The sequence below is a fragment of the Podarcis tiliguerta genome, assembly GCF_965153285.1.
Source record: "Podarcis tiliguerta genome assembly, chromosome: 16".
NCBI lineage: Eukaryota > Metazoa > Chordata > Lepidosauria > Squamata > Lacertidae > Podarcis > Podarcis tiliguerta.
The window spans coordinates 10,974,425-10,993,222 of NC_139549.1; the positions used below are offsets into that span (position 1 = coordinate 10,974,425).

The 18,798-nt window shown below is 44.6% G+C and overlaps 1 protein-coding gene across 1 annotated transcript; it reads right to left on the reverse strand.

The window, feature by feature from the left end:
* Positions 1–3,088: 3,088 nt before the first annotated feature.
* On the reverse strand, positions 3,089–16,864 carry FCER1G (Fc epsilon receptor Ig). The gene is made up of 5 exons (XM_083418700.1): positions 16,513–16,864; positions 8,023–8,114; positions 7,321–7,368; positions 6,541–6,561; positions 3,089–4,633 (listed from the first exon to the last, which is right to left on the reverse strand). Exons 1-5 carry the CDS (start codon positions 16,565–16,567, stop codon positions 4,532–4,534), a joined length of 318 nt encoding a protein of 105 aa, XP_083274826.1. The 5' UTR covers positions 16,568–16,864; the 3' UTR covers positions 3,089–4,531.
* Positions 16,865–18,798: the final 1,934 nt, after the last annotated feature.

Below are 18,798 nucleotides of genomic sequence, written 5' to 3' on the forward strand. Positions count from 1 at the left end.
GGACAAACACCGGCTCCCTCGGCCAATAGAGCGAGATGAGCGCCACAACCCCAGAGCCGGCCACGACTGGACCTAATGGTCAGGGGACCCTTTACCTTTAACAACAACATTGGCACTAACCTACTTTGCCGGGCTGTCGTAAACCACTTCCAGAAACAGTATACAGTGGGCAATATTGCTGGCTAAAACAAAGCAGGGCAATTCCAGCTGATCTTCCTTCACGGTCACCTAGCAGAAGCCATTCCACCAGATTTCGAGAACAGTTTCCAACTGCTTGGCATCTGGGGAATTCTCCTTATACATACCCATTTTTTTCTTGAAACAACCATCTGCATTTACCCTCATGAAGCTCACTGTTTGACCTTGACCCGGTCATCTTCTTTCAGCCTAAACCTACCTCACAGCCAGCATTCAAAACTCCCATTGTTCTAGGCGCATTTTGCGATGGGGGAATTTCATTAGCGCAAGCAGTTTCTGAGCACTGGGCACAGTACTGCGCCTAAGATTTCAGATTAAAACTGCAGAGTGGAAGGAAAGGAGGAGCTTTTTCTGCCTCCCCACTTCCAGCTACTCTCTGAAGACTGGAGAAGAGGCCCTCTTAAGAATATTAGGGGGGGTGGGCAGGGGAAGGACAAGACCATGTGAAAAACGAACAGAATATTTTAGTTGCAGTTCATTCATTTTCAGCTTTGTATTCTTGTTAACAAAAAAGCACACAGTTGCTGTGCCCATAACCTAGATTTAAGGTGCCATTTAGCTCCTAGCTTTCATATCTCAGTTTCTAACGCTGCTCACAGGGTTGTCATATGGATAAAAAGGGGGAGAGGCAGAACCGTGTGTGCCACCTCCTTTGAAGATATCTGAGATATAATAATATTTACTCCTGCATGCGGGCCCACAAAAGTTGTTCGAAAGAAGGGTGGGCAAAAAATTATAATAAATGAATAAATAAATAAATATGTCCATCGGGGGAAGGGATGCTTCTGTATTCATTTCCAAATCTCTTTTAAAATGCTCGCCTGTCTGTAGCTGCTGCCTGCAATCCTGAAGTCATAGGACCAGACTGGAGGTTGTCGCTTGTTTCGTTGTCGGTTAGGAAGCAACACTAAAATAAACTTGAGCTACATGAAGCCAAGGAAATGACTCACATTCAGTCACATCTCCTCACACACACAAACCCTCGCTTCTGCTCTTCCTGTCCATGTTCTTTATTGTGACCAGGCCAGGGAGGGTGTGTATAAGCCACAGATTGTGCAGAACTTTTATGTCTGAAAAATTCAAGATGAAATGAACCTCACCTTTTTTAATCTCCTTTCATGCCTTTGCCTGACAGGGCCCCCTCTGCACCATACATTATGGGTTGCCCCAGCCAGTCTGGGCGGCTTCCGACATACAGTGGTACCTCGGGTTACAGACGCTTCAGGTTACATACGCTTCAGGTTACAGACTCCGCTAACCCAGAAATAGTACCTCACGCTAAGAACTTTGCTTCAGGATGAGAACAGGATGAGAACAGAAATCGCACGGCAGTGGGAGGCCCCATTAGCTAAAGTGGTGCTTCAGGTTAAGAACAGTTTCAGGTTAAGAACAGTCCTCTGGAATGAATTAAGTTCTTAAACCGAGGTACCACTATATAAAAACATTAAACATTTTAAAAACTTCCCTACACGGGGCTGCCTTCTAAAGGTTGCAGAGCTACTTATTTCCTTGGCTCTGGAATTGCATAAATCCATACCCTCCAACATTTCTCTGATGAAAATAGGGGCGTTCAGAAACTTGGAAGGCTTTTCCCCTCTTCCTCTCTGGCATCTGAGATGACTGCTTGTACTAGTTCTTGTCAGGAGATAAGGACATGTTTTACCATTTATTAGTGCATTTATACCCCACCTTTCGTACCCTCTCCATCTTATCCTCACAATAATCCTGTTGAGCAGGTTAAGGCCGGGAATGTGTGCGACTGGCCCAAGGCCACCCAATGAGCTTTGTGGGGATTTGAAATTTTGCCTCCCAGAACCTAGTCCAACAGTCTTAACACCTACACCACACTGGCTCTCAATGCGTTGGGGTCTCCTCCAGATGGAAAATTCAACGAAAAGGAGATGGCAGCATTCAGTAAGCTACCAATTCCGACCTTTTAGAGAGCCAGCATTACCTCAATACTCTTTACTGTTGTTTCGGGGCTTTTGAAAGCAAACCACTACCTGCAGACTACCAATGCCTGTGGTCAAATTCCGTGAAACTTGACAAATGCAACCTGCCGTAAATGAACCACAGGCTTAGCAGCCGTTGGGTCATAGAAATTATTGCTCAGCGGAGGCCCTTTGACACACGGCTGCAAGCAAATTATCATTTAGTTAAGTGCTCTTCAGCCTTCAGCTACAACTGCAATCATCCATAACATTGGCTAAGCGAGTCTGGAGATGATGAGAGTTGTAATTCAATGCTGTCTAGGGACCCAGAGTTGAAGAACACTAGTTCCGGCAACTTGTATTCAGGAACATTACATAGTCATTGCAGCTAATAGCCATTGGTAGCCTTTTCCTAATCTTCTTTAAAGCCATCCTGGTTGGTGACCATCACTACTTATAAAACAATAGTTGGCCTTAATGGCTAGAAAGTAACATATGATCAAGTTCTAGGAAACCTAATTAACACGAGGGTTATTGTGGACTGATCAGGAAGGCACTGCCAGAATTCAATTAGTTTCTGCATAAATAATACTACATGGCAAACTTTGCTTGCACCAGGCATTCTACCTAGGAGACCAGGGTTCGAATTCCCGCTCAGCCATGAAGCTCACTGGGTGACCTTGGGCCAGTCACTGTCTCACAGACTAACCTACCTCGCAGGGTTGTTGTGAAGGTAAAAGGGAGACAAACATGCATGCCACTTTGAGCTCCTTGGAGGAAAAGGAAAAGGTGGGATATAAATGCAATAATAAAAAAAAATGAACAAACTCCAACTGAAACCCAAAAATATGCATGTTGCACAATTTATGATTACTATTTCTTCCATATTTTGTGTTGGGGCAGAAGTTGTTGGACAGCTGTGGAATAAAGAAACAGAGAGAGGCAGTGAACACATTTATTTTTCATTACTTTATTTATTTATTTAGCATTTTCAGGGCTGCTTGCAGCAAATAATAAAATCATATATATACCCAGAGCAATCTAGTGAAAAAGACGAGGGCAGAGATAGCAGTCTCCAACATAATCAAATCAGCAACTTTTAAAACAGGCTTAGGAGGAGGATTTTATTGGTTGTACTGACCCTTAGATCGTCTGCAGACTGTCAATATTTTGTGAGAAGGATTCAGGCACAAACTGGACAGGTAGGTAGGTTTAATTGAAGTGCAAATAAACTACTTTAAAAAAAAAACACACCCACCCACAGAGACAGACTTTTTGTGACATGGAAAGTGATCAGAAAGTACATTTAAAAGTGTGTGATGAACTAATGGCTAATGGGAAGATAAGTAAACACAAGCAAACCAGGAGCAGTGCACCTTGTCATATAGCCTTCCTGCAAACCAGAGGTGGTGTGGTCTGGGGTCACGGGGTTGAAGACCCTGCTACTATATCTGCAGCAAGGTCCCAGAAGAGTCTAGGAGTTGCCCAATCCGGGTGAAATGAGAGCATTTTATGCACTGAAAAGTCTTTTCACCCTTTCTGCCAAAAAGGCATACAATAGGGCAAAGTATTTGTTAAAACATTATATATTTAGTGAAAATAACATACAAAAATGCATCATGTTAGGGAAAATGTGTTGCAAAAATATCTATATTAGTCAAAGCTGCATACAAAAATATGTTAGGAGAATTCTGTACTCAGATGCTGACGATTTAAAAAATAATAATCTGCAAATTAGGAACAAAGGAAATATACCAAGTCAGACCATTGGTCCATCTAGCCACGGCTGTTCAGGATTTAATACAGGAGGTATTCCCAGCTCCTGTAGAAGACTGGGAAGATGAGGAACTTGGAGAACCAAAACGGACAAATTTGTTCATCTCTAACTCCCAGCCAGGAATCCTGATTGCACCCACATTGCTAAGCTATTGACATGATTTTCCAAACAAGCTAAGGACATGTTATTCAAAAACAGCTGTAGAACAGAGCCATAAGTGGTATTATTTTTAAATACAGATTAATAAAAGCTGGCACTTATTTCTTGCCCACCCTCAAACTGTCCCGCTGTGGAAGATGTCAAATCGGCAAACATAAGGGTTGCTAATAGGCAAAATCTGTGGTAGGTTGGGGAATCTGTGGTCTGTCATGCGATGTAGGACTCCACCTCCCATCAGCCCCAGCCAGCATGTCCAATGGTCAGGGATGATGGGAGTTGTAGTCCAGCAACATCTGCCAGCCCCTTCCTGGTCTACTGCGCCATCAAAATCACTTTAGGCGATGTGCCGGCAAGGAGGCATATTCCATGCAGGTACAGCAAAGGGTGCAGAGACAGTCCTTCTTCTGGCATCAAAATATAGTTGCATAATTTCGGGTGTTGAGGAGGGGTCTCCACAAGACTGTTCCTATCCCACCAAGGTTTCTGCTTCTGCAGGAGGCTGCTCCTTCGGGTCAGTTTTGGAGCGTGTAAGAGTTTGATAAGTTGCGGGCTCATGAGGGCCAAGACCCTGTAAATGAAGAGATAGAGAGACAAGTCAGGGAAAGCAAACATGCCTAAGTTAGGCGAAACTCACACTAAAATGCATATGAAATTTCACGAGGATGGGCTATTGCGGTGCTTTAAATGTACAGTGTGGATACCGCCTGAGTGGAGCTGGCCTTCCCACCACCAGCACCCCTACTTTTAAAGGTAAAGGTAAAGGTAAAGGGATCCCTGACCATTAGGTCCAGTCATGGCCCACTCTGGGGTTGTGGCGCCCATCTCGCTTTATTGGCCGAGGGAGCCGGCGTACAGCATCTGGGTCCTGTGGCCAGCATGACTAAGCCGCTTCTGGCGAACCAGAGCAGCGAACCGAAACACCGTTAACCATCCTGCCGGAGTGGTACCTATTTATCTACTTGCACTTTGACGTGCTTTTGAACTGCTAGGTTGGCAGGAGCAGGGACCGAGCAACGGGAGCTCACCCCGTCACGGGGATTCGAACCACCAACCTTCTGATCGGCAAGTCCTAGGCTCTGTGGTTTAACCCACAGCGCCACAAGAGGCACAATTATTCCATCCCCTAACTTTTGTAATTCAAAGCCCCCAACGCCCTGTCCAGGCGGATCTGAACTGAAAACCTTCTCCACAGTACAAAAAGCATATTGCTTCTTTCCTGTGGTCATTCTGTTGTTCAGTAAAACAGACTTATTAACTGATTTAAAACACACACACACACCCCTGGTTGGCAACAAGATTGGCAGCATGATAAATAGATCACAAGTCTTCCAACTATAGTGAAAAAACACGGCTATATTTATAACCAGCTGCCATTTATACTTGATTTCATCTGCTTTTGAAGCTTGTTCACTACTTTAAGCATTAAAAACAACAACACAGGGATAGCCAACTGGGCCTGTGAGAACAGGATGCTGGACTAGAGGGGCTTTGGCCTGATCCAGCAGGTTCTGCTTATGTCTTTACAGGAGTAGGCAAATTTATGGATGATTAGACTTATCAATGGCTATGGACTTCATCCAATACTGGAGGGTAGGAATGCCTCTGAATACCAGTTTCTGGCAATCACAAGGGGTGAGAGTTGCTGTTGAGCTTGTGACCCCAAACCCTCCAACATGTTGAGTGCCAAAACCGGGATGTGCATCTTCCTGGCTGTCTTCCGGCATGAGTCACGTGACCTCAGTGGCGTAGCGTGGGTTGTCAGCACCCGGGGCAAGGCAAGTAATTTGCGCCTCCTCCCCGCTGCACTGTCCCTCCCCCAGATAGTCCCTCGCTCTCTCTCCACGCCGCACCACACGCCTGGCACCCTCCCCTCCACATTGGGCGGCGACCCGGCGGCTCGGATCGGATTCGCACAGCCAGCACTGCAGTGAGAGAGAGTGAGTGAGCCAGGTAGGGGCAGAGAGCTGCGAGTGCGAGCGCCCCCCCCAGATGTTGCGCCCGGTGCGGCCAGCCCCCCCTGCACCCCCCCGCTACGCCACTGCGTGACCTGCACAAGATTATGGAGCCGAAAATATGTGCTTTTGGAGGAACTGTGCTTTCACACAACAGCACCATGCAAGATCGTGGCCCACCCCAAAAGCTCTTTTTTCCAGGGTGAGATCTCAAAATAGCCACCATGCTCTCGCTGGGGGAAAATGGGATGTTCCGGTTTTTTTCGGGACACTTGCTGGGTATGGGGGATCCCTCAGGCATCTGGTCAGCCACTGTGAGAACAGGACATTGCATAGGTGGGCCATTGGTCTGATCCTGCAGCCAGGCTTTTGCTTTGTTCTTATGCCTGAAACCCAGGACAGCTTTTGCCAGTCAGTGTTGGCAATAATGAGCTAGATGCAGCAGAGGTCTGGCTAAGATTGAAGGCAGCTTCCTGTGTTCCTATCCCAGCCCAGCCCCAGAAAATCGTTGGTAGACACTTACGGTATAGATTCCTTCCACTTTCTGCAAAAGAGGAAGACAGAGAATGGCATGAGATTTCCGAGGAACAGAAAGCAAAACAATATAATGCACCCCCTTCCCTTTCCCTTTCCCTTCTCTGCATCTTCACCAGGGTAAACACCAAACCTTTAAAGCTCATTCTTTCCCTCAAAGAATTCTGGGTGCTGTAGTTTACCCCTCACAGAGTTACAATTCCCAGAAACTCTTAGCACACTACAGTGCCCAGAATTCTTTGAGGGGGGAAATATGCCTCAAATATGCTTTAAAGGAAGAATGCCCACCCACCCACCAACCCTGTTCTTTATTTCAGAAGGTATGAGATAAAAGCAGAAGAAAAGACAAAAGCAAGGTCCAGGCCATGAATGCGTTAAATCTCTGTTTGAAGCAGAGAGGGTGCAAAAGCCACAAGAACTTCTTTAAACAAATCACAGTCTTCTTTGTCTACCCCCCTCATTTTTCTATGGTGCACGGGAACGACTCTTATGTCTTTAGCAGACAGCGACACAACAGGTGCTGTTGTTGCCATTGCTCCATTCCTGTGCTAAGAAAAACACCTCCAGTTGAATTTCTGCCTACAGTTTCATTAACAGGTCTTAGGCCCTCTTTAATAAACACCGGGAACTGGAGTTTGGTACGGGTGCTGAGAATGGTTGGGAGACCAAGTCTGTCTGCTTCCAGCCTATCAGCCCATCCTTAGCCTGACACGCTGCAAATGCCATATAAATGCTAAATATTATTTACGTCAAAGGAGCAAGGAGGCACCTCGTACTCAGAAGCAGGGGGAAGCTTCGATTTCCTTCGGTATTGGATCTAAGGAGATAAAAAATATAAACAGAGACAAATAAATCATCTATAAACTTAAAGTAACAACAGACATTAACTCCACACAGCAAATGTCTCTCATTTCTTTTTAATCCCGAGGCTGCATCCGCACAGCACAGTTAAAGTAGTATCATACCATTTTAAACCACTCTGATTAAAGTGGTATGGTACTGTTTTAAATGTATAGTACAGATAGGGGCCAGAGAACCCTAAGAGGGGAGAGCAGGATGAGGCCTTGAAGAGGCCCAGCAACAAGTCAGCAGTTGGATAGCAGACTAAGCAGGCACAAAGCACAACTCCCAATGGTATGGTGTCTCCCCCCCCCCCATTTAAATTACAGTATTATTATGTTTAATTGCATTATTCCTATAAGTTAGCATATACAAATTGAATGGAAATCGCTGCCTTCTTTTTCAGTGATGCACAGGAGAGGATCTTTTGTGGCAGATTCATACATTTGTTTGTGAAGAAATACATAAATGAACTTCTCCATGGGGGGAAAAACCCACTTCTGTGACAAATTTCCTTCAGTCGACTGATGCGGACGTCATTTAACTTTTAGATCACCTGTCCCTTGCATTAAGATCAAGACATATGCATCTCAGAGAGCCATTTAAACAAAAAAAACTAAAAAAGACTCACCTTCAGCCGGCAGTACAGGAATGTGAGGATTATACCGTAGACAAACAGGATCCCATCCAAGACATAGCACAACTGAGGTTCCCTCAGCGCCTCTGCAGGGAAAAAGGTGCATTTTGTTACTTCTTCAATAATAATAATAATAATAATAATAATAATAATAATTTATTATTTATACCCCGCCCATCTGGCTGGGATTCCCCAGCCACTCTGGGCGGCTTCCAAAAAAATACGAAAACACTGCAATACATCAAACATTAAAAGCTTCCCTAAACAGGGCTGCCTTCAGATGTCTTCTAAAAGAATGGTAGTTGTTGTTCTCTTTCACATCTGGTGGGAGGGCATTCCACAGGGCAGGTGCCACTACCGAGAAGGCCCTCTGCCTGGTTCCCTGTAACCTGGCTTCTCGCAGTGAGGGATTCGCCAGAAGGCCCTCAGCGCTGGATCTCAGTGTCCAGGCTGAACGATGGGGGTGGAGACGCTCCTTCAGGTACACTGGACCAAGGCCATTTAGGGCTTTAAGGTCAGCACCAACACTTTGAATTGTGCTCGGAAACGTACTGGGAGCCAATGCATCATTGCATATTGCTTTATTTGGTATAAGTTGTTTATTTTAAAGTTATTGTAACTTTTTATATAGGATCTGACTGTTACTATTAATGTTTGATGTTTTATTATGATTAATTTTGTGTGTGTTGGAAGCCGCCCAGAGTGACTGGGGCAACTCAGCCAGTTGAGTGAGGTATAAATAAAATTATTATTATTATTAGTGCTTTTTTTCTTTAAAAAATGTTGAGGGGTACTCTCACTTTCCTACTCATATTGAAATACTGCCCCTCAATGAGGCCAAACTTAGAGTCACAAAATGTTTAGGAGTATGCGTCCCCCTGCGTCCCCCCAGAAAAAGAAGCACTGATAACAATAATAAGAAGAAGCCCCTTTTCCCCTCACAGCTCTCATAGATTTCTCCTTTGAAAAAAGGGACGTCCTATTCCATACACTCCAAAGTTTCTCTGATGAAAATAGGGATGTCCTATTGAGAGTCCCATGGACTGCAAGAAGATCAAACCGATCCATTCTGACGGAAATCAGCCCTGAGTGCTCACTGGAAGGACAGATCCTGAAGCTGAGGCTCCAATACTTCGGCCACCTCATGAGAAGAGAAGACTCCCTGGAAAAGACCCTGATGTTGGGAAAGATGGAGGGCACAAGGAGAAGGGGACGATAGAGGACGAGATGGTGGGACAGTGTCCTCAAAGCTACAAACATGAGTCTGACCAAACTGCGGGAGGCAGTGGAAGACAGGAGTGCCTGGTGTGCTCTGGTCCAGGGGGTGACGAAGAGTCGGACACGACTAAACGACTAAACAACAACATTTCTCTGGTAGCATGAATAGTAGAATTATAGATTCCTAGATCTATAGAAAGGATCTCGAGGGTCACCCTTGCGATAGATGAATACGCAGGTGGCACATCAGGGGATCAAACCCGTGAGCTTTGCGTTACCAGCACCATGCTCCAAACCAACTGAGCTAACTGCTGCCCTTGGTGAAACTCACGGGAAAACAGCCCCAAATCTTACACTGGACACTTGGTGCCCCTCATTCTGGGATATAAACAATAATGGAGAAAATCAAATTTGAGATTTCAACAAGGGCTAGGACCTCCAGATGCTTTTTATATGATTTGGTATTCCTTTATTACATTATACTACAGAGCCTGCATTTTCAGGACAACAGTACTATTTTTATAGAAAAGGAGATGCCAAAACTCACCATTAGCACCTCCCTTGTTCTCTTATAATGGCAATGGCTTATATTGAGAGGTGCCGGAACTGAGTTCCTGTGAGTTCAAGCTGGAAACCAAAGCCCTGACAAAACCATATTGTCACAAGCCTGGTAAATTTGGAACTATACTTGTTGGCAGCATTTCCCCCCCTAACTTTTTTCTTTCATGACATGGTCTGTGTGACTTCAGCTGGATCTACACACAGGGGGGGAAACGCTATAAATAAGTAAGAAATTAAATCGTTACAACAAAAGAAAAGAAAAATGGTACGGAAAATTGCACAGAATTCTTTTTGCTCTCCAGGGTCATCTGGTGTTGCATGTTTATAAGGCATTCAAAACGCAGTTTTTTGACTAGGTGAGTAGAGTGGTACCTTGGTTCTCAAACGCCTTGGCACTCAAACAACTTAGAACCCAAACACTGCAAACCTGGAAGTAAGTGTTCTGGTTTGCAAACTTCTTTCGGAAGCCGAATGTGCTCCGTTTTGAGTGTTACGCTTCTGATTTGAGTGCCACTTGAGTGTTACACTGAGGTCTGTCTGTTTTGCTATTTATTTTGCATTTTTGCTTTTGAGTCTTTTTTGTTTTGTTTCTGTGACTGTGTGGAACCCAGTTCAGCCACTGATCGATTGATTGTGTGACTGCAGTACATTGTTTATTGCTTTCATTTTTTGGATCAGTGGTCTCGTTAGATACTAAAATTCATGTTAAATTTCTGTTTTAGGGGTTGTTTTTAAAAGTCTGGAACGGATTAACCCATTTTGCATTACTTTCTATGGGAAAGCGCGCCTTGGATTTGGAACGCTTTGGTTTTGGAATGGACTTCCGCAACGGATTAAGTTTGAGAACCAAGGTACCCCTGTACTTGTACACAGGACCAAGTTTTTAAAGTCTATTAGTATAATGTGTGTGTGCAATAACAAGCCTGTTTCTGTAAGTATTCGTTCCAGGGACCCAAAGAAGGGATAAAGAGCTGAGCACATAAATTAGCTGCTATCGCCTTTTTGTGGTGATGAAAAAGCATCAGATTAGCAAACACTTCGCTAAACCACAGGTAGCAGTAGCAGCAGATCTCATACTACTGATAGGACACAAATGTAAAGTGTGGAGGGTGGGGTGGGGGGGTGGAGAGCAGAGAGGCTACACAGCTGCTGTGATCTAAGACCACCAACACTTTACAGGGCAATGTGTACGCACGGGATATCTATTTTGGATGCCTCCGCTAGAGATGTGGGCGATCCGCCCTGTCTTTTCCGGAACAGGTTTTGGACAGCACACAAGATGGTGATTTTTAGAAACTTCAGAAATAACTGGATTAAGAGAAGGCTGGATTAAGACCGTTAGAGACCCAAAGCACTGAAAATATTATGATGGGACGCCCATACATAATTCAAAATAAAAACAATACGGAATTTTATTTTTTGAAATGATACTTTACTTACATGCATGCTGAAAATAAACTAAATTGTTTCTAGATTTTCCGATTGCAAAATTCAGCGCTTTCCCCCCTTAATTAAATGTTGAATTCTTTATTTTAATCTCTTTGTTTGCATGCCCCTGCCTGCTGGTGCCCTAAGCACTTGCTTAGTCTGCTTTTGCAGCACTGTATTAAGCCTATAAATGGTGAAAGCTGAACGGTATCTCATTGAATTATGGGTACAGCAGAATTTGGACAATTTCATTGTCAGAAAAATGAACTGATGGGACTAAAGAGGTTCAGGGAAGGTCAGACAAGGATCCTTTCCATACTGATTAAAAGGCAAAGGGACCCCTGACCATTAGGTCCAGTCGTGACCGACTCTGGGGTTGCGGTGCTCATCTCGCTTTATTGGCCGAGGGAGCCGGCATACAGCTTCCGGGTCATGTGGCCAGCAGGACTATGCCGCTTCTGGCGAACCAGAACAACGCACGGAAATGCCGTTTGCCTTCCCGCCGGAGCGGTACCTATTTATCTACTTGCACTTTGACGTGCTTTTGAACGGCTAGGTTGGCAGGAGCAGGGACCGAGCAACGGGAGCTCACCCCGTCGCGGGGATTCAAACTGCCGACCTTCTGATCAGCAAGTCGTAGGCTCTGTTGTTTAACCCACAGCGCCACCAGCATCCCTATATTCCTTACTGATTGCTTACCTTTTATTCAATATATTAATAGTTCTAATAAAGCAAGGAAACCACTTCACGCACATGGCCAGCTCTGGAGAGATGATAATTTCAGTATTTGGCCCTCACAGTTTTTGCCTTGTGTTATTTACATTCTTTGGAAATCTTTGGGATATTTTGGATTCCATACTTGTATTTTCTGTTCTGTTTATGTGCATTCTGTTCTCAGTTCTTATTGGTTACATAAAATTAAATAAAAATACATTTTGGATCCAAAAGCTGACAGAATATGCTGAATTAGATGGTTTATCAGATAAAATAAAGAATAAATCAAAACAGGAATTTGTTTCTAAATGGGAGGTTTTCAAAGAATATCTGAAAAATAAATATAGTAGTTTAAATTCTGTTGCAGCAATCGAGGAACTTCAGTAATAGTTGTAAGGTAGATATAAGAAATTAGATTTGATGAGAATAAGTTTAATTATAAAAAAAATGTGTATTGGCAATAAGTAATATGAATTTGAAGTATGGAATAGACGGGAGGTTGGGTCTTTAGTGTTAAGACCAATAGATGTTTTATTGTTTGCTAAGAATATTATGTGCCTATGGTTATTTTTGTAATTTGTGTATAATTTGGTATTTGTGTTTTTTGTTTGTTTGTTTTTCTTGTTGTATAAATAAAAAACTTTAAATAAATAAATAAATAATAAATAATTGCATTTCTTTGGGCGAGAGGTGGGGATGGGAATTGACTCCAGCTTGCATTTCAGACTTACCAGTTTTGCTCCTTCTGAAACAATACACAAGCCGAAACACAACCACCATGTGAAATTTGCATTCATCAAATTTTTGAAATGCAGTTCTCCAGCCAAGTGATGTGTACAAAAAAATACACAGATGGGGGTCCGTGTGTTGAGATTCCTGCATGACAGGGAGTAGGACTAGATGGCCCTCGAGGTCCCTTCCAGCTCCACAATTCTACGTTCCTATTACTAGGGTAAATTTGTGTCTAAAATGCATGTGTTACTAAAAGCAACTTACAAGAATGCATTGCATATGGGGAAGTGGCTTTGCCAAAACGTGTATGTAGGCAAAACGGCACACAAAAATACGTACATGAGGGCAATACACTTAAATAGAGACATCACCTTGCCAGCCAACAAAGTTCCATATAGTAAAAGCTATGGTTTTCCCAGTAGTGATGTATGGAAGTGAAAGCTGGACCATAAAGAAGGCTGATCGCCGAAGAATTGATGCTTTTGAATTATGGTGCTGGGGGAGACTCAAGAGAGTCCCATGGACTGCAAGAAGATCAAACCTCTCCATCCTGAAGGAAATCAGCCCTGAGTGCTCACTGGAAGGACAGATCGTGAAGCTGAGGCTCCAAGACTTTGGCCACCTCATGAGAAGAGAAGACTCCCTGGAAAAGACTCTGATGTTGGGAAAGATGGAGGGCACAAGGAGAAGGGGACGACAGAGGACGAGATGGTGGACAGTGTTCTCGAAGCTACCAGCATGAGTTTGACCAGACTGCGGGAGGCAGTGGAAGAGAGGAGTGCCTGGTGTGCTCTGGTCCATGGGGCCATGAAGAGTCGGACACAACTAAACAACAACAACAACAACAAATATATATATATATATTCACAAGCTGATGGAGAACTGAAGACTGGGAAAAGGAATAACTGAGCGAAACCTAAATTGACACAGTTGCCCATCCCTGTTGTGGAAGCTGCTCTATGCCATTGCTGAGCTCTTGCTGAGCATTGTCTACCTGTCCTGTCTGGCAGCTGTTCTCCGGGGTCCTGTCTTTCCTATTCCTACCTGGAGACGATGCCAGGGATTGATCCTGGGCCCTTTTGTACACAAAGCACATGATCTATGGCTGAGCTACAATATTATAGACTGTGCCTTAGCCTGGTGCTGCACAGGGAGCTATCTTCTACCGAGCCGGACCATTGACCCACCAAGCTCAGTACTGTCTACACTGACTGGCAGCAGCTCTTGGGGGTTTCCAGACAGGGCTTTCCCCCTATGCTAGCTGGAGATGTTGGGGATTAAATCTGGGACCTTCCACCTGCAACACCTGCAATATTCTACCACTTGGCCACATCCCCGTGATCCTGCCGTGAGCACAGTGGAACAAAATCCGAAAGCCGCAGAGAGGCAGGAACAGACAAGGTGTGGGATGCCCCTTTTAAGAATCGAAACTCCTGCCTGTCATCTGGTTTAAGCAGACGATGGTTGTGCCCGATGGTGACCCTTGTTAAGGGAATCAGTTTTGCTTTCCTAGAAGAGACTCATGTTCTCCTTTCAAATTTAGAGGCTATACGTCAGGGGTAGGCAGCCTAAGGCCTGGGGAGCGGATGCGGCCTAGTCGCCGTCTCAATCCGGCCCGCAACTGGCCTCTAATACAAGAAAGTTTACCATGCTGTAAAACTTAGCCTTTCAGAGGCACCCCTCCCCAAATAAACCTCCCTCTTTTTGTGGATGGCAGAAACAGATCCTTTATCTTAGCACAACAATGCAATCTAGCAATTGACTAGATATACAGTGGTACCTTGGGTTAAGTACTTCATTCATTCCGGAGGTCTGTACTTAACCTGAAACTGTTCTTAACCTAAAGCACCACTTTAGCTAAGGGGGCCTCCTGCTGCCGCTGTGCTGCCAGAGCACAATTTCTGTTCTTATCCTGAAACACAGTTCTTAACCTGAAGCACTATTTCTGGGTTAGCAGAGTGTGTAACCTGAAGCGTATGTAACCTGAAGCGTATATAACCTGAGGTACCACTGTACCTCAAAAGGATTAAACTGGTTGGCACAACATTAGTTTTCATTAAACAGGGCCAAACTTGTAGGGTTAGTGGTGAACATGTGCCGTCATCTCTGCAATCCTATACATGGGGTTCTGGCCAATGCTAGCTACTCAGAGTAGACCCATGGAGATTAATTGACATGGCTAACTTAGGTTCATTAATTTCCGTATGCCCACCCTGAGAAGAAATGAGTTGGGTGTATCTAATTTTACTCAGAAGTGTGTGCCACTGAGTTCAGTCACGATTACCATGCCCTCAGACATTTATCCGATGAAAACAGGGACGTCCCATTCCATAATGATAATTTTACTATTTATGCTCCCTGCATCTTATTGGGTTGCCCCAGCCACTCTGTGCAGCTTCCAACATATATAAAAAACTTAATAAGGCATTAAACATTTAAAAAAATTCTCTATGCAGGATTGCCTTCAGACGGCTTGGGGGTCAGATAACTCCATACCCTCCAACATTTCTTCAGTAAAAATAGAGACATCCTAAGGAAAAGTGGGACATTCTGGGATCAAATCAGAAACCGGGACAACTTCTCCAAATCAGGGACGTCCCTGGAAAATACAGACACTTGGAGGGTCTGGTTTACACTCATGTAAGTGGATATGCAGGATTGCAGCCTCACAGATTAAAGATTTCTTAAGTGGATCAGTATCCCCCCTTTTAATTGGTCAAAATATAAACAGTTGCATGTTACTAAAAATTCAATACAAATTCACATACCATTTAAGGTACAAATTTAGCACTTCCACTTAGAAAGGCCATATTTAAGGGATTTCTGCCCCCCCCCCATTCCCTGACCCAGGGATGGGGGGGCGGGTTGAGGGGTAACAACAACCAAGCGTGGTCTTACAGTCCCACCACATGAAAATGACCTTATTGCATGATCAAATGAAACTTTGATTAATCTACCAAGTTGATTAATCTACCAAGTCAAGCTTGCAACACAGCTGTAAAGCAAAATCAGCATTTTTGGCGGGGGGGTGGTGGTGGTGGGTTATAGTGGTTATAGTGGTGGCCTAGCTGTTTTTTTTTTGGGGGGGGAAGATATTCAAACATCCTACCCCACCCCACCCCCATCCCCATCAACCACTTTCTCTCTCAGCCTAAACTACCTCACTGGGTTGTTGTGAAAATAGAACAGAGGAGGGCCATTTTTTCTGCCACCCTGAACATCTGAGGTGGAGAATGTAATCAAATACAAGTTGTTGTAAACACACAGTGGGTTTAAAGTGAGGCAAACTTAGTGGCTGCTATTGTTGTTGCAATTTACTACTACTACTACTACTACTATTAAATTTCAAATTAATGTACTTATATCCCTCCTTTCTCCTAGAGAAACGTATAAACATTTAAAGACGTATACGCAGAATGCAAAGCAATAAAAACAAGCGAGTTAAAAGCAATCATTAAAATACATCAGAACACAATTCTGATGTATTTTAGAGGTCTGGCAATTAAAGTCCAGTTTGCCCTGACAAAGAGAGCCAGCGATCAGCACTCTCTGCCCCGTCATTTTCAAAAACAGGGCGCTCTGAACCTGCCGGCAGATGGATAACAAGGAGGGATCCGGTCTGACCTCTCTTGGGAGGGAATTCTGCAATATGGGAGCAGCCACAGAAAAGGCTCTCCCTCCTGCCACCGTCTCCCAGGCCTCTGATGTCGATAGGACTGAGGGAAGGCGCTGATTTCTCAAACCTACAATCTCCGTTCACTTCTCTTTTTGTGCATACGTGCGGAAAGGCAGAGGAGCAAAAGGCCCTTTCTCCCAGCCCACCCGCTTTACCTGTTTCCTCCGCTGCCAGGAGAACCAGGAGGGCTGTCCAAATATACACCTTCATCCTGGAGAGGGGAGAGGGACCAGGTACAGTCGAGTGGCAGAGCTTCCCTCCCCAACGGGCAAGGTCAAGGGAGACGCCAGGCGAGAGTGACTGGCTAAATCCGGCTTGCCTACGCCTTCCTCCCAAGACAGGAGTGTCCAGTGTCTGAGCTGAGCTTCTGCTCTGCAGTGCTCAAGTCTTCAGCAGGACTGCCCACCAACCACAGAACACATGCTTTCCTGCTTTTGAGGCCGTAAACTTCTTACTTCATGATAGCCGATCATCGGGCTCAGCCTGAAGTTCCCCTTTCTCCAGTTCAGGAACTGAGAAGCATGCAGTCCAGGGAGGAGGAAGAGAAGGGATTATTATTATTATTATTATTATTACACTGCCCATCATCTGTAGATCTCAGGACGGTTCACCAACATAATTGCCACTCTCCGAGTATCTAAGGAAAATCGGCTAAGCCCGAATGCACCCATATTGAGATCGGAATTGCAAATGGTCAACCATCCCATTTTAAGCAGGACATCCCAGAATTACAGAAACCATTCCTGCTTCTGATTGGATCCCGGAATGTCCCATTTTTTGCCTGTCACTCTGGTGCAAGATTCAGGTTACAGACTCCGCTAACCCAGAAATATTACCTCGATTTAAGAACTTTGCTTCAGTATGAGAACAGAAATCACGTGCCAGTGGCAGCAGGAGGCCCCATTAGCTAAAGTGGTATCTCAGGTTAAGAACAGTTTCAGGTTAAGAACGGACCTCCAGAACAAATTAAGTACTTAACCCGAGGTCCCACTGTATACCCTGTCCCTTTGACCGGGTTGCCCCAGCCACTCTGGGCTGCTTCCAACCTATATAAAAACATCTTTTAAAAAAAGGTAAAGGACCCCTGACAGTTAAGTCCAGTCGCGAATGACTCTGGGGTTGTGGCGCTCATCTCGCTTTACTGGCCAAGGGAGCCGATGTTTGTCTGCAGTTTTTCTGGTCATGTAGCCAGCATGACTAAGCCGCTTCTGGCAAAACCAGAGCAGCGCACTGAAACGCCGTTTACCTTCCCGCCGGAGCGGTACCTATTTATCTACTTGCATTCTGACGTGCTTTCGAAGTGCTAGGTTGGCAGGATTCAAACCGCCGACCTTCCGATCGGCAAGCCCAAGGCTCAGTGGTTTACACCACAGCGCCACCCGCATCCCATATAAAAACATAATAAAGCATTAAACATCAAATAACTTCCCTATACAAGGCTGCTTTCAGATGTCTTCTAAAGGTTGCATAGTTACTTATCCCCTTGGCTTGGAGGTTGCATAACTCCAACCCTGCAACATTTATCTGGTGGAAATAGGGATGTCCTAACTAGAAGTGGGACCTTCTGGGATCAAATCAGAAACCGGGACGGCTTCTGTAAAGCCCTGGAAAATAGGAACACTTGCAGGGTCTACATTGAAAACACTATAACACCACTTTAAACAGTCGTGGATCTCCCACAAAGAATAATGGGGGCTGACATTGGTAAATGTGCTGTAAGTTGCTAGGGGAACCTCTATTTCTCTCACAGAGCTAATTCCCCAGTGTTTCATGGGGAAAGGGATTGAACGTTAAGCCAATCTGTGAATTCTACAGACCCAGCGTTTTCTGGCCTACTTCTGAGTAAGCCGTCCCTGACACTCTTTCAGTGTAGAAGGCTCCGCCTCTTGAGCTTTCCCATTGCTGAAAATACAGGTCTCAGTGCTTTAGCTTGGTTTGCTGAGGCTACACTGCACCTTGAACTCTGATTTCGGGAAAGTGTTTTGGTAAAAGTCTTTACCCTCCTTGAACTGAGGCCTTCGCACCTGAGAACATTCCCCCTCCTCCAGGGTATGCGACCATATTTTGAGTACTGTACCAAAACATTTCATAGACAGTTAAACTGCATTTTAGACTGTAGGCTCCTCAGGGCAGAGATCCGTTACTCTGAAGGCTCTATATACCAGCTTCTCCCGAACCTGGTGCCCTCAAGATGTTTTGATCTACAGCTCCCATGAGTCTCCATCAGCACTACTGGCTGTGGTCCAACATATCTGGAGGGTATAAAACAAATAAATTACACTCTTGAGGACAGGCTCCGTTGTGTCTATTCACTGTCTTTGTTTCCATAAAAAAAATTAATAGCTTTAATGCATTTTCCAGGCTGTTCAAAGAAGATGGCAACAGCTCACATCTCAACTGAGCAATTCATTTACTTGAGAGTTCCCTACATTTTTAAAAAA

Excerpts from the sequence above, each read along its gene's own strand:
- FCER1G (XM_083418700.1), bottom strand. The coding sequence starts at position 16,567 with ATGAAGGTGTATATTTGGACAGCCCTCCTGGTTCTCCTGGCAGCGGAG. Across the intron at positions 6,562-7,320 it reads CCCCTGCTTCTGAGTACGAG|AAAGTGGAAGGAATCTATAC; the intron begins GTGCCTCCTTGC and ends CCTCTTTTGCAG. Across the intron at positions 4,634-6,540 it reads AAGTGGAAGGAATCTATACC|GGTCTTGGCCCTCATGAGCC; the intron begins GTAAGTGTCTAC and ends CTTCATTTACAG.